Consider the following 15,985-nt stretch of genomic DNA (forward strand, 5'->3'; position numbering starts at 1 on the left):
CAGGCTCCATGCACCGGGAGCCCGACGTGGGATTCGATCCCGGGTCCCCAGGATTGCACCCTGGGCCAAAGGCAGGCGCCAAACCGCTGCGCCACCCAGGGTTCCCAATCATCAGTATTGATGAGATAAATACACTGGGGATGAATTTTTTTTAACTTCATTTTTATTATATTTTTTTAAAGATTTATTTATTTATTCATGAGTGACACAGAGAGAGAGAGGCAGAGACGTAGGCAGAGGGAGAAGCAGGCTCCTCACAGGGAGCCCAATGTGAGACTTGATCCCTGATCCCAGGATCACGACCTGAGCCAAAGGCAGGAGCCCTACCGCTGAGCCACCCAGGCGTCCCACTGGGGATGAATTTAAGAACACTCAGTATTAATGTTCTTGGATGGGAATGGAGATTTGTGGAATCGTGATCATTGTGATGAGGTGTTAAGTCATTTACACCAAGCAGATATGAACCTTCTCTACCTCTTCTGATAACCAGCCTGCTGTGCTTAATTGAGTTAATGAAAGTGGCTGAGCAATAACCAAGATAGCCAGCTGCTTGGAAGTTTGAGCTCAGGCTTGCTCCCCCAGCCCATCCTGTCTTCCCTCAAACCATGGTTCTGTAATATTGATGCCCAAGGTGTCCCTCACATGTCCTTGTGGACAAGATCATGGTCACCAGTTATAAAGGTGATTTGAGTCAATGGTTCAGAGGAGAAGTATAAAGAATAAGGATGTCTTTCAAGAACTTGCTCAGCGTGAATGCTACGTTCAACAGGAAAGCCAGTTTTAAAGGTGAGAAATGTCAAAGCAGGATTAATAATGAAACCAGAAGTGCAATGAAATAATCAACTAGTGGGACCAGAATCAAAATGGTAAGAAGAAAGGGGAAACTTGGAGAAAGTGCCACCGCATCATCACTGATGCTAGACCAAAGAGGGCACCTCCAATGGAGACACTATTGGAAAGTTGACTATGCAGCCCAGAGAGCAAGTAGGGTAGGGTCCAGTCAGTCCCAAAATTGGAAAAATCCTGGAACAAGTCAGTTCTGTAGCAGTTTTTTTTTTTAATCTCATATGAACTATATATAAACTACAGTACTATTTGCCTCTCAGTCCTTAACTGAGTACATAAGGAGAATGCATACATTGCAGTTAATCAGAATAAAAATAAGAGTCTTTTTAAATTCGGCACCATCATAGACCTATCTGTAGCTTATGTTCTTCCAAGTTGATGCGATTTGATTCATTTGATACCTTTGGGCCAGGACCATCCCTGGTTGCATTTTGCCTGAATGAGCCCAAGTGTCATGTTCTAGGAAAGTTGTCCCATCTGGTCTGTGTTTCTGGAGTACTTGGTCTGCATCCTTCAGCTGCAGCACTTCACACATCGCATCTTAGTGTTCTGATTACATGTGCAGACCGAGTTCCTGGTGAGGGCCTTCTTCTGGTTTATAGACCGCCACCTTCTCGCAGTGTCCTCACGTGGCTGTCTGATGTCGCCTCCTCTTCCTAAAGGACACTAATTCCATCATAGGGACCCCACCCTCACCTCCTGAAGGCCCCCTCTCCAAAAACCATCACCGTTGGGATTAGAGTTTTCACCATAAGAATTTAAGGGGGACACAAACATTAATTCCATAATACCAACAGTCCCTGAAAATCCACTTTATTTTTTATTTTGGAGCCAAAAGTCAAAATTCATTTTAATTATCTTTATAAATTACATATTTCTACCACATCTTTATTGGATTCTATGTTAGGAACTGGGGCAAGATTGCTAAAAGTAGAAGTAGCAATGTATTAGGGGGGAAAGGGACTTAATATGAAATTGGAGCTACACTCGTGGGATTCCCCCTCTCCTTAAAACACAGCAGCAAAAGGGATAGAAGCTACTTTCCCCCGAAATATCTAAACATAATGAGCATGCTAGAGACAGAGGGATTATTTGGCTCATGGGCCCAGAGGGCAAGGTATGTGGATTGGGATCTCTAGCCCGTAAATGGCTGTTGAGCATGATGGCCACGTGGGTTTGAACTACATTTCATTTTTATGTAATGGATTTGGAGATTCCGTTTCTGAAAACTCATTATATAGCAGCTAAAACTTAAGGCTCATCAAAATTCCTTTGGTAACTGCCAATTTTTATGGCACTCCCCTCACATTCCACTGACTGTCTCCCCTGTTGCAGAGGTGCCCTATAATCATTACCATTGTCACCTTTGTGGCTTAATTCAGTCATTACAGCTAATTGTTCATTCCCGAGACCCACTCTGAGCTATCTCTTCGGTGTGAAATCTTCCACGAGTTAGCAAGCATGCTTAAAAGTTCCCAAACTACATTTCTCAGAGTATTTTCTTAGCACACCAAAGGCAGTTAGGACTCGCTGCGTTATGTGAAGATTATTTAGAAGGAGTTAAAAGAAATTAGCCTTCCTTAGCATGCTGAATACAACGCTGGCGCTTTACTTGATACAAAAGAAAATTAAGAGCTGGTGGTGCCCTTTAGCAAGCTTTGCTGTCTAATAAAATGCACAGAACAAAGAGTTAGTGGTAATGCCAGGAGAAAGTTGTTCCTTGTTCCATTTGTTTGTTTGGGTTGTTTTTTTTTTTTTTTCCTAGAGGAAAGACTCTTGAAGAAAATAAGAGTATTAGGAGGCATGAGATGTGCTGAAAGCAGTCCACGAAGCTGTGGATGGGGGTCAAGACATTTCATTCAGTAACTAAGCCCTGGAAAAGATCAGAGAGAAGTTCCAGAAGTGCAGTAGGGACAGAAAAGCCAGGTGGCAGTGGGTCCCTCACCGCACCTTCTCTATTGATGTTCCCCAACATTCTGTCCTGGGCGCTCTCCTCGTGCGGCCTGCTCCAGCAGTGCTCCTGTTCGTTTCCTTCCACTGCTGTTTTGTCCTGATGATTTTCAAACAAGTATCTGTAACCTCAGTTTTCTGCTGGCCTTCCAGGTGTTTCCTATTGCCTACTAAATCTCTCATGCTTCCACACTGACCTACCCTATAGCATCCCTTTGAGAATCAGTTCTCTGTATCACTGCACACTGGAATGTAGGCTCCCTGAGACTGGAGACCAGGGTTATTTTTTTCCCTGTTATATTCCCAGTTCTTGGCAAGACCTCACATAGAGCACATGCTCAGCAAATACTTGTAGAATTAATCAGTGATTAAGATTTCAAAATGAAACCCATGGTATTCTCCCAGAAAACACTGAATCTTCTCTATTCTCCATTTCAGCTTGTGGCAGGACCACTAGCCTCATCCACCTGTCAGTCAACCAGAAAACTGACATGCACAGTGGTTTCCTCTTTCTGCTTCACCCTCCACATCCTGTCATGCCTTCCTTTCATTTTCTCCTCAGTGTCATTCGTTCATTGCCAGATACTTATCAAAGGCTGTAGGATAGGCTAGTAAAAACTGGGGGGGGGGGGGGGGGGACACTGCATTGACCCCTGCCTTCAGGTCCCCCTGTGACATTCCTGCTGCCTCTCACCCTCCTCTCCACCACCCCCCCACCCAGTCTCAGACATTCTTGACTCCCTTCCTGCTCACCCACCCCACCCCCACCTCTCCACTGGCCCCTTGAGCTAGCACCATTCCATCTCCTCACCCAGCCCAGTATAGTCAACACAACCAATATTTGAAGACCGCACAGAGGACTTCACATTACCTACAGAATGGAGTAGGTTTCTCTTGCTGCTGTAACAAATTACCTGAAACTGGCTTAACACGAATGTATTGTATTACATCTCTGTATGTCAGAGGTCTGACATGAGAGTCACTGAGTCAAATCAAAGTGTTGGCAGGGCTGTGTTCCTTTCTGGAGGCTCTGCATAGGAAAAGGCTTTCCTTGTCTTTTGCAGCTCCTACAGGCTGCCCACATTCCTCAGCTTGCAGCCTCTTTCATGTTACAGAAGTGAGTTGATGACTCCTCACGGGGCATCACTTTAAGTGTTCCACTTGCCAGTTCCACTTGTAAGGACCCCTGTGATTCCACTGGACACCCCTCCCCCGATAATCTAGTTTTATCTCCCTATCTTAAGGCCAGCTGATTTGGAGCGTTAATTCCATATGCAGTCATAACTCTCCTTTGCCATGTCATATTCACAGGTCCCAGCAAGTAGGGTGTGAATGCCCTTGGGGGGACCGTTACTGTGCCTACCATGTACAGTCTCCATTTCCTCTCACAATTTGGCACTAACTTACCTTTTTAACCTCATTTTCAAGCACTTCGTCCAACTATCTAGCATGCTTTGCCTCTGTGCTCTTTCCTGCGATGCTCTCCCCTTCCCGTGGCTCTCTACCCTTTCTTCCTAGCACCTGCCTATTTAGAGCCTACTTCACATTTACCACCTCTGTGATACCATCCATTTTCTCGTGTTCCCTTGTGTGTGCATGTAACATGCAGGACTCTAGCTAAATGAAGTCGGAAGCATACACTAATGGAGACTCTCTTGCTTGCACACCAGAGAAAATTTTGAATGAGCTTACCTATCGCCACGTACGGCTGAGAACAAGGTTAGAGCAGGAGAATAGTGTCTGTAGCAGACCCAAATAAGTCAATCAAGACTCTTTCCTCAGCACCTTCTGTGCCAAGTTGGCCTCCTTCTTGCCTCTCAGTGGCCTTCTCTGTGAGAATGGGGAGAAATGGGAGTGGGAAGAGGGAATGTCCCGAGTTTATATTTCACTCTACCTGGCAACATCAAAGGATTGGGCCATGTGTCCAAGCTTTGACCAACCATATGATGAGGGAAGTGGCCATTATGGTCGACTAAGCCTGGGTCTTATATGCACCCCTTCCACTCCGGAGCTTTTGGGGGTTGTTGGGATCATGACTGGCCGCCTCAGGTGGTTGAAAATTGTGGAAGAGTAACTCCCCCAGAGGGCGGGGATCAGCAGGGCAGGGTGCTGGGCAGATAGCTGAGGCAAAATGAAGGAAGCACTAAAACAAAGAAAGTGTTCTAGGAGCACCACAGAAAGAGCACATTGGGAAGCATAGGATGCCATGCACAGGACCAAATGATCTGGGATTCTTTGATTTCGAGAAGGCAATATACGGTAAAATGTTTAAAGCCATGAAACAGAGGAGTGACATGATCCAGCTATTTAGAATGAGAACTCTGATGCCCAGGGAGATGGGGCAATGGATCCATTCCTAAATAATGACTATTTCATAAAAACCTACTACATAGTATTAAGGAATGCTAAGAAAGGGATAGATCCAGGACTGTCCACAATGGTGCATAATTGTAGGGAGTGGGAATTAGAGATCAAAGGTCTCCACCCCACGTGACTGGGAAGACAGCATAACCAGATAAAAGGGGAAGCCAAGACAAGGGATAGACTTGGCCAGGTTGTCAGTTTTAGCTTGAGAAACATTAAATTTGAGATGTGGTCAGGAAACCTATAAGATATTTCATAGGCAGTTAGAAATCCAGAGAAGAAACCAGGATTAAATAGTTCTATTTGGAAGTAGAAAAGAAATAGTAGTTTAAGTCTTTCCCAAAATGTGGGATACATATACTTGTTCAAGAGATGAATTTAGGGGCAGCCTGAGTGGCCCAGCGGTGTGGCGCTGCCTTCAGCCTGGCGCGTGATTCTGGAGACCCGGGATCGGGTCCCATGTCAGCCTCTGCGTGGAGCCTGCTTCTCGCTCTGCCTGTGTTTTTGCCTCTCTCTGTCTCTCTTTGTGTCTCTCATGAATAAATAAAATCTTAAAAAAAAGAGAGAGATGAATATAGGTAACACATGGACTCTGAGTAACATTGAAGCAAGTCATAGTTCTCTTTACTGTCAGGAGAAGCACTTAGTTTGCTTTTAGGGTCCTGATGGGCCCTCTGGTGTATGCTGCTCCCCCACTTGCCCAGGCGTCCTGCTCCGCTTCCTATAGGCAACAGTTTCACATCACACTGTTGTCCATTGATGGTAATGACAGTTTACTTTCAAAATAAACATATTAAGCAAAGTCTTTTGGAAATTACATAATAGTACAGGTGGCACATATACATCACAGAAATAGTGATGGTGGGATGCAAAGTGACTGAAGTTTAGGGAACATCTACACAAGCCAAAGTGGGTGAGATTGTGCAAGCAGAGCATAGAGCCAGAAGGACAAGATCAGGACTTTGGGGAATGTCATCTAAAGGCAAGAGATAGAGAAACTCCAGGAAAAGAGGATGGTCAGAGGTAGAACCTAGTTCTTAGGGGAGAAAAAGCCAAAGGAAGTGTGCGTTTCAAGATGTTGTCAAATGCTTGAGTTGATTGAGATTTAGAACCAGGAAAAGTTGTTAGACTTAACTAAATCTGCAGACTTTTGGAAGTTTCAGAGGAGTTGTAATATGCAACTTCCAAGGGCTAAAGAATAAACGGAGTGACAGGGTGATGAGGAAGTAGAAGGAAGAATGTGTCTGTCTACTCAGAGATAAAAGTGGAAGAGGGTTGGGACAGCACCTTGAAGACAGAAGCAAGCCTGAGGATGAGTGTGTTTATAGACCAAGATGGAGCAGCCAATAGAGAAGCAAGGGAAAGAGGAAAGGAGGAGGCAGTGTTCTAAGCATTTACAGAGTAGAAACTACAGGGTGGCCATAAAGGCTGGGAACATGGCGAATATATGCTTATGATTTTGGTTCCCTATGTTCTCATTGAGGCGATTTAATGATCTGTACAATAATTACAAGTACATATGGCACACGAACGCATTTCCATCAATCCCCAACATGCATCTGTGAGGATTGTCTGAGATTTCCAGACCAAACCCATACCCTCGGCGTGCCCCGTAAGTAATCAGGGGAAGTCGGGATCCCTGGGTGGTGCAGCGGTTTGGCACCTGCCTTTGGCCCAGGGCGCGATCCTGGAGACCCGGGATCGAATCCCACGTCGGGCTCCCGGTGCATGGAGCCTGCTTCTCCCTCTGCCTGTGTGTCTGCCTCTCTCTCTCTCTCTGTGACTATCATAAATAAATAAAAATTAAAAAAAAAAAAAAGAATTCCAGAGAAAAAAGAGAAAAAAAAAAAAAAGTAATCAGGGGAAGTCAAACTTAAAAAAAAAAAAAAAAGGTTTCCAGACTTTCCAAGTTCCAAAAGAAAATGAGATACAGGGATCAAGGAGGTAGAACTACCGGTGGTCACATCCAAGTCTTAAATTCAAAGATTCTGTTTTCTGGGGGCACCTGGCTGGCTTGTTCTGTAAAGATGCGACTCTTGATCTTGGGGTCATGAGTTCGAGCCCCACATTGGGTGTAGAGGTTACTTAAAATCTTTTAAAAAATCCCAGACTGTTTTCTGTGACCCCACCCCCACCAACATTTGGTGGAGGCATCAGAACTCAGAAGCTCTGTAGTCTAGCACTGAGAGCAGTACCAACTAGTGGCACATGTGCAGCAGGTCAAGTGGTACAGAACCCTGGGGGTTTGCACAGAACTTGAACTGTAGAAGGTAATCATTGTTTTTGTCATCTGTAGGGCATGTTTTGGCCACAGCACATGTTTCAAGTTTGCCCTTCTTAACTACTACACTCCCAGAGGCAGGTACCAAAAACACGGACTCAAAAACTTTTTTATATCTTCTATCAAAATCTTAATGTAAGAGCATCAGTAGGCAAAGTACTTCTTGCAGTTCAATCTGTACATTACAAAATGTCTCTAGGTGGACTCACAAGAGGCAGGTACTGCTGGCAAGTGGCCACGGTAACGAAGAGCAAGAATTGAAGGATAAATTCTCACCGTGTACCTACTTTAGACCTTTCAAATTTTGAAGTGTGCCGTTAACTTATTTCTTAAACTTGTTTAAGTGTAAATACAAGATATTTCCTAAGGTTTTTCTAATGCAGGTCATGAATGAAAAACTTCAGCACTGTATGGAGCTGACAGATCTAATGCGGAATCACCTGACTGAGAAGAGGGCGCTCCGCCTGGAGTGGATGATTGTCATCCTCATCACCATCGAGGTAAATAGCTTTTTAAAATCAAAGTAAGAGCACCTGGCTGGCTCAGTGGAGTGTGCAACTCTTGATCTCAGGGTTCTGAGTTCAAGCCTCAAATTGGGTGTAGAGATGACTTAAACATTAAAAATCTAAAAAAAAAAAAAAAAATGTTTTTTGACATAGAAAATGACAGTGGAAAAGAGCATGGCTTTGTTCTGATTACTAAGTATATTTGGAAGTGAGGTTAAGTTTCAAGTGACTATGGTAATATTGCAAATGCATGAAGTGTGATTTTTGGAGAAGTTCCATTTTTAAAGACAGCATTTAGAGAAAGTTCTGGCTGCATATTTTTCATGTACGACCCAGCAGCAAGTATCTTTGCCTCAGATCTGCAGCTTGCCGTATGGGAAAGACTTTAGGAGCATTTTTCATTAATCACAATTTTGGAAAAGTCATTTTTAGTTTTTACCAGTGGCTTGCTATGAAATTTAATAAATCTCACTTTTTACCACCCTAAGGTAATGTTTGAGCTGGGACGAGTATTTTTCTGATCAAGTGATAATCAGAGAAGAGTTAACAGTACAAGAGATATTCAAGTTCTACAATCAAAAATAAATGCTCACTGTTGGGGAAATCTCTTAATAGGTATTTAATTTTTTTAAATCAAGAAGTTGTGATGATCTTTTTCAGCTCCTAAATGTATTGCTGCTTGAATAAAAATTATGAAATATCTGGTGTTTGGGTCTTTAACACTGAGAATTTTAAAGGAAGATATTTTATTTTTTTATTTTTTTTATTTATGATAGTCATGCAGAGAGAGAAACAGGCAGAGACACAGGCAGTGGGAGAAGCAGGCTTCAGGCACCGGGAGCCCGACGTGGGATTCGATCCCGGGTCTCCAGGATCGCGCCCTGGGCCAAAGGCAGGCGCCAAACCGCTGCGCCACCCAGGGATCCCTAAAGGAAGATATTTTAAAGAACTATAGAAAGCTTAGCACCTAGGATATGCAGGCAGATACTTATTAAAGCCAAAAGGCTTAGATTTTGGGCACTACCTCTCACCTGTCTCCAAGAAATATCAATCCCAGCCTAGGAAAGCCAAATAGGAAACTCTGGACTGTTGAAATAAATACAGGACAGGTTTGTGATGACTAGAGTGAATTTTATATACGTACTTTGGATGGCATAATTTCAGTATGGCTGCTCACTGGCACTTCTCCCTTTATTAATCAGGACTATCCATGCTTTTACTACCAACCTAGTCAAAATATTCTTCCCACACATTTTTTTTTGTTTCACACATACTTTCGGGAAATGAAAAAATGCCAAGAACAAAGAACTTGACATTTATGTGCTTACCATCTTGAATTGATGAACATTTTTAAAAAGCAAAGTCCTTTTGGGGCACATGTGTGGCACAGTTGGTTAAGCTCCTAACTCTTGGTCTTGGCTCAGATATGATCTCAGGGTCATGAGATCCAGCCCCATCTTGGGCTTAAGACTCTCCCTCTTCCCCCTATGCTCTTAACATCTCTAAAATAAGTCTTTAAAAAGCAGATTCCTTATCTTCATTTTTATGCATAACCTCCACTTGCCTCACCATTAAAAATTCTATTTTTTTTTCATGCATTATAGTTGACCCTTGAATGGGGGGGGGGGGCAGGGGCTAGACATACTCACCCCCCACAGTTGAAAATCTCTAACTTTACTCCACCAAAACTTAACTACCAAGCCTGTCAACCGGAAGCCTTACTAATAAGTCAATTAACACATTTCTTGTATTTTTACTGTATTCTTACAATAAGGCAAGTTGGAGAAAGGTTGAGAAATGCATTTACATACTGTATGTACTGTGTTTATGGAAAAAAAAAATCCACCTGCATATAAATGGAACTGTGAAACTCAATAAAACCTGTTGTTCAAGGTTTATATCCATGAAAACAGTATTACTGTTCTAACTTGATACTTATTTTGCAACTTAACTGCTACACACTATTTCACAAAGAAAATATACATATACCTATACCCTTACCAGATTTACATACTTATTTGCTCTAATAGTGCAAAGGTAAACATCTTAGTACCATTTTCATTTTTAGCACAGTGCCAGAGTTTGATTAGCAGTCTGCTAAAACACCTATATCCTATATCCTAAGACTTCCCTAGGAACATGTGGGCATGCAGAGTCAAGTAATGCATTCTAGATCTTTAAGTTCCACAGAAGCACTTTTATATAAAGCTGTTCTGCCTGTATACACACCTGCAGCCAATGTATGAAGCCTGAAGCCTGTTCTCCCCTTTCACATCTTCCCTTCTCACCCAGTCTTCAATGTTAGTTTGGTCCACTATATTTAAAAACCTGTAAGTGTATTTAACCTATATCTAAAAATTTTGGGGAAGCCAACAGGAAGACAATTTGAAATAACTGGTCAACAAAGCTTTCTAATTTCATAGGAACCATATAAGCCCCCACGTATTAAGAGGGGCATTTCTAATAAAGTTTTACTCTAAGTATCATATGTACATTTGCTGTGTCAACTGTGTGTTAATTATAACAATTTTAACAACAAAATATGAACATTTGGTGTCTTATGGTCATTGCAAAACCTAACATTTCAACTTATATACAAATATGCCACAATAAACAAAAGGATAATCAGTAAGACCTTCAAGCAAAAATTTATTAGGTAAACATTTTGTGGGAGGAATTAACAGTTTTTCAAGAAGAAAAAAGGAACAGTTAAGTATGAATTGTTTACTTACGTTTATTAAAGCAATCATGGCAGACACTCATTATGGTATTACATTCCACTACATACATTAATGACAAATACCTTTATTTTTAAATACCAATACTTAACGATTCATCAGAAACTGCATCTTTTTCAACTCCTTAAATTATGAAAAAGCTTCAACTTAAAAAAAAAAAAAAAAAAAACCTCTTTCCTAGAACTTGATTTTATTTATTGGAAAGAAGGAGAACACAAGCAGGGGGGAGTGACAGGAGAGGGAGAAGCAGACCCCTGCTGAGCAGGGAGCCCAATACAGGGCTTGAACCCAGCACCCTGGGATCATGATGTGAGCTAAAGGTACCCAGGTGCCCCAGTTGTTTTATTTTTTTTTAATTATTTTAGGTGTAACAGAAGAAAATTTTTCATGATCACAACTTCTTTAACAACAAAATGAGAAATCCTACCAGAAGACTGAGGAAAGCCTAAAGTATCTTCACCTTGGTGAAGCACTCCTCAAAGTGTTATCAAATTTCTATCACTCATGAGAGGAGTGACTAAGACCAACCTAGATTTGCATTCCTCACCACCACCTACTAGCTCTATCACCTTGGGCAAATCACTGAACCTCTCTGGGTCTAAGTCTCTTCATCTGTAAAATGGTTTTAACAGTACCACTACCTCAGAGAGCTGCTGTGAGGATTAATGGAATTAACACATGTGAAGCTACCAGTTTACTGTTATTACAAACCATCTGAGTATAAAATCTATTGGATTCTGAAATAAAACAAGTTGACTATTCAGTGCATGCCCCAAAAGGCTTTTAAACTCTACATATTTTGTATGTACCAGGCAGCTGCCAATAGGCATTCTGGGGTGCCGCCTTCAGATAATCACAGCAGTCAGAAACAGGAATATTTTTACATATAAAATTAATATACTGCTTCTACTCTCAGAAACATTTTTTTACAAAACTTCATCATATTCACCTATTTTTAATTCCAAAGTGTGGTGCTCAGACCAATTCCCCAGCAAACATTTAGGTGCCCCTGATTTATATTCCTGTGTTTCGCAATCAGGATTTCTGAGGCTGCAACTAAGGAATATTTTTTTAAAACTCTCCAAGAGATTCCCATGCTCCCTATACTGAGAAAGCAAAGATAGAGATTTTTCAGTAATTCATTAGCACCTTCTTGTTCCATTTAAAGTACTAAGTACTGAATCTCCTCAGGTAATTCCTTTTCTTTCCCTACCCCAATCTCCTCATGCTCTCCTCTCCCTGCCTTTACAAACTTTATGTGTGGGGCCCTTGCTGTGAGATGATGAAGATGAGTAAAGGAAGCTTTTCCAAATACTTCCAATCCAAGCCTATTAACTTTCAATTTTCCACTGATTATGAATTGCCATTTTTAAAAGAAGTTTTAAGGTCACTATTCCAAATTCCCTTTCCTTATGGGACCTTTCCTCAGGGGTTTAAGGGAACAGGATTTTTTAAAGGGCACATTTTTTTCACTCCTTCTGCACAATTTGAAACATAGATTTAAATGTTATCTTTAAAAAACAAAATGCTTCAGAGCACCAGGGTGGCTCAGTCGGTTAGATGTTCAACTCTTGGTTTCTGCTCAGGTTCTAACCTCATGAGTAATGGGATAGAGCCCTGGCGTCAGGCTCCATGCTCAGCGGGAGTCCACTTGGATATTCTCCTTTGCCCTTTTCCTGTGCCGTGCCTGCGTGCTCTTTCCAAATAAATCTTTTAAAAATTTTAAAAATAAAAAAATGTTTCAACATGTCCTAGACTGTTATGATAGAATAGGCTGGAAAGCACACAACTGTAAAACCTAGTCACAGAGACCCTCCTTTTTTTCATGTAATACAACAAATACTCAAGTTAAGATGTGCTACTCTACGCTCCAAAATATAGTTGGCAGAGATCATGAAAAGGGCTCCTACTTTCATGAAGCTTACATTTAAATGAAAGTTGTAGGACAAGTAAACAACTAATCTGCTTAAAGATAGCAGATGTTCCACAAAGAAATCTCTGAAAAAATCAGGAAAGGTGAACACAACAGTTAAACTAAAGAACCTAAAATTTATGTGCAATTTAGACAGCACTAGAACTGAAAAGAAGCCCAAAACAGGAGAGATCCTGGTTAAGTATGAATTTGACTTTCAATCTAGCTTTTTTTGTTTTTAAGACTTATTTATTTATTCATGAGAGACACGGGGGGGGGGGGGGGGGGGCAGAGACACAGGCAGAGGGAGAAGCAGGCTCCATGAAGGGAGACTCGATCTCGGGTCTCCAGGATTACACCCTGTGCTGAAAGCGGCATTAAACCACTGAGCCACCCGGGCTGCCCCTAATCTAGCTTCAATACACAAGTCTTAAAAACCTGCTTACAAGAATTTAATATTGCTAATATAGAAATATGTAACTTGACTACTACTTGAACTCATCACACAAAGACTTACATACAGAGGGCAACAAACCAACAAAAAAATGAAGTAATTCCAGTCAAATCTAAGCCACCAAACACTCGTCTTTAAATTCAGAGTATTGATCTTAATCTAAAAAGTCTCATGTGGTTTAGGTTCTGGTTACCTTAGAGATTTTGACTCTAAGCACTCTGATGGCAAGTATGATTAGTTTGAATACTTGTCCTGTGGTTCACTAATGAAATCTGATAAACTGGAGTCCTCAAATTTTATATGGTTCTTTCAGATCCTGGATTTCCTGGCACTGAGAGGTTTCCTGCAGCAGCCAGACTTTCAGTGGTAGGCTAGGGAAGACCTGAGCAAAGCAGCCAGCTGATTATCCTAGCTTCAGACCACATTTTAGAAATTAATGTTTAGACAAACAACTTTTTCACAGGAGGACTCTCCTGCCACTCGCAGATCTTTAATATGGATAAACTACTAAAAATAGGAATCTAGGGGATCCCTGGGTGGCTCAGCGGTTTAGCACTGCCTTCAGCCCTGGGCATGATCCTGGAATCCCAGGATCAAGTCCCACATTCAGACTCCCTGAATGAAGCCTGCTTCTCCCTCTGCTTATATCTCTCTGCCTCTCTCTCGCTGTGTCTCTCATGAATAAATAAAATCTTTTAATAAATAATAAAAATGGGAATCTCCCCCACCAGTGATCAATCACTTTCATAAAGAAAAACAAGTGGGTATCATACACAGACACAGTTACCAGGGGAAGTAGTGTTTCCCTGTAAATTTCGTCACTGATTTCACTTTCAAACATAAAAATCCCAAGTCAAACACAATTCTATGAACAAAAATTCAGATGCAGATTTCTAAGAAAGATTTCTAAATTAAAATAAATGTCTTAAAAATCAGTTGTGACTACTGAGATTTATGTTACAATTTGGAGTCCTTCACCCAATTTGGCTGAGGAAAGAAGCCAAGGCTACATATTACACAACTCCATTTATAAAACATGCTAAGAGACAAAAATGATGATGGAGAACAAATCAGTGGCTGTCGGGGATATCAAGTGGGAGGAGGTTAAGTATACAAAAAGACAGCATGGGCAAGTTTTTTGAAAGTGGTAGAAGTGATCTGTATTCTAACTGATGGTAGTTACCACAAATATTTATCTATGTTACTTCATAGAACTATACACCAAAAGAAAAAAATTTCACTGTATAATTTTTAAAATTTCTTTAATCAGTGATTACTTCAAAAATACCTTAATGACCTTATCATGGACTGAGGTACTGTGCTAAGCCCCCTTACATACATTCTTATTTTATAGGCACACAAACCTGAGAGATAAATATTATCCCTATTTGAGTAAAAACAAAAACAAAAACAAAACACTGAGGCTCAGAAGTGAACATGCCCAAAAGCCAAACTACTTAAGGTTACAGAGCAGGATTCCAACCTAGATTTGACTGCAAAGCCTATATTCTTCATCAATGTAAATATCCTATACTCTCTCTCCTCTAGTCATAAATACCAACCACTGTCTCTTCCAATGATGTCAGAAAGCTATTAAATTTACTCATTCTATTCCTAACTCAATACATTATAATAAAGTGAAAATATGCAGATGAGCAAAACATGATTCTAGAGCAGCACAGTCCAAAAGAACTTTCTGCAACAATTGAAATATTCTGTATCTGTGTTGTCCAATAGGTAGCCTATATCCACATGTGGCTAGTGTGACATTAATTTGCAAAGGCATGTATGGCTAGTAGCTAACTGCATTGGACAGCACACTTCTAGAGAAGTAACTTAAAAAGAACATGCATGAGAGAGAAAAAAGCAACTTATCAAAATATGGCAACTCAACAATAAAACAATTAAAGGTAGATGTATAATAAAGGAGTAAAGGTGAGAAATGCACAACCACTTGGGGCACCTGGGTGGCTTAGTCAGTTAAGCATCCAACTCGATTTCAGCTCAGGTCATGATCTCGGGATCGTCGGGCTCTGAGCTCATCGTGGAGTCAGCTTGTCCCTAACCCTCTGTTCCTCCCCGCGCTTGCTCTCGCTCTCTCAAATAAATAAAGAAGGAAATGCACAACCAAACAGGTCACAAAACTAAGTCTATTTTTCAAACATCTACTCACCCTTCAAGATTCAGTTTAAATACCAACTTCATTTATACTACTACTACACTTTAAATATGTGTATATAAAGAACAAACTGTATATAAAGTATATGACTGTGTTTTCCACCACTGGACTGTGAATATCTTAAGGACAGATATTAACATATATATCACCAGCACCTCCCACCTGTATCCAAAGGCTTTGTACAATAAACATTTTTTTCATTCAGTTCTAGTGGGAAAAATTATCTTGTTAGGTCCTTCAACTACAAATTCAATTCTGCAAGCATTTGAGTACCAGCAATATATAGGAAAGAGAAGTCCCTGTAAAAAATTTACAGTGGGGATGGGAGTTACAAGACACAGGTAAACAACAAGAGCAATCACGTAAATATAATGCACATAAGCATGTGCTTCATGGCTGAACAGCAACTGTCAGGTGTCCTGATGGTAAGAGAAACTGGAAAGCAGTTTAAGAACAAAGCAGCTATTGTCAATTCTGCAACAGCAGAGGTGTAAGAAAATTTACTGTATCCCCAACCTATTACTCAGGAAAGTCTACTGGATTTAAAAGAAAAAAGTTAAGGGAGGCCTTCAAAATTTATCCTGGCTCTACTCACATTATCCATGTATAATATATCAGGGTCCCATCCTACTCCTTTATACCACAAAGAAAAAAACTGGTCTTAGAACAAATCTTACTAGATCCAAAGTTTCCATGACTGTCTCACAGCAGAAAGTGGTATCCATTTCTTTCATACTCAAACCCTGATTATCTTT

The 15,985-nt window shown here is 41.0% G+C and overlaps 1 protein-coding gene across 2 annotated transcripts in view; it reads left to right on the top strand.

Annotated features, from left to right (window-relative positions):
* RMND1 (required for meiotic nuclear division 1 homolog) overlaps positions 1-8,647 on the top strand; it is a 44,667-nt gene extending 36,020 nt beyond the window's left edge. For both annotated transcript variants that reach the window (XM_025998006.2, XM_025998007.2), the window contains 2 exons: positions 7,825-7,941; positions 8,436-8,647. In XM_025998006.2, coding sequence (XP_025853791.1) covers positions 7,825-7,941; positions 8,436-8,468 — 150 coding nt within the window. In that variant the 3' untranslated portion in view covers positions 8,469-8,647. The remainder of the gene's footprint in view (positions 1-7,824; positions 7,942-8,435) is intronic.
* Positions 8,648-15,985: the final 7,338 nt, after the last annotated feature.

The sequence above is a fragment of the Vulpes vulpes genome, chromosome 1, assembly GCF_048418805.1.
Source record: "Vulpes vulpes isolate BD-2025 chromosome 1, VulVul3, whole genome shotgun sequence".
Taxonomy (NCBI): Eukaryota; Metazoa; Chordata; class Mammalia; order Carnivora; family Canidae; genus Vulpes; species Vulpes vulpes.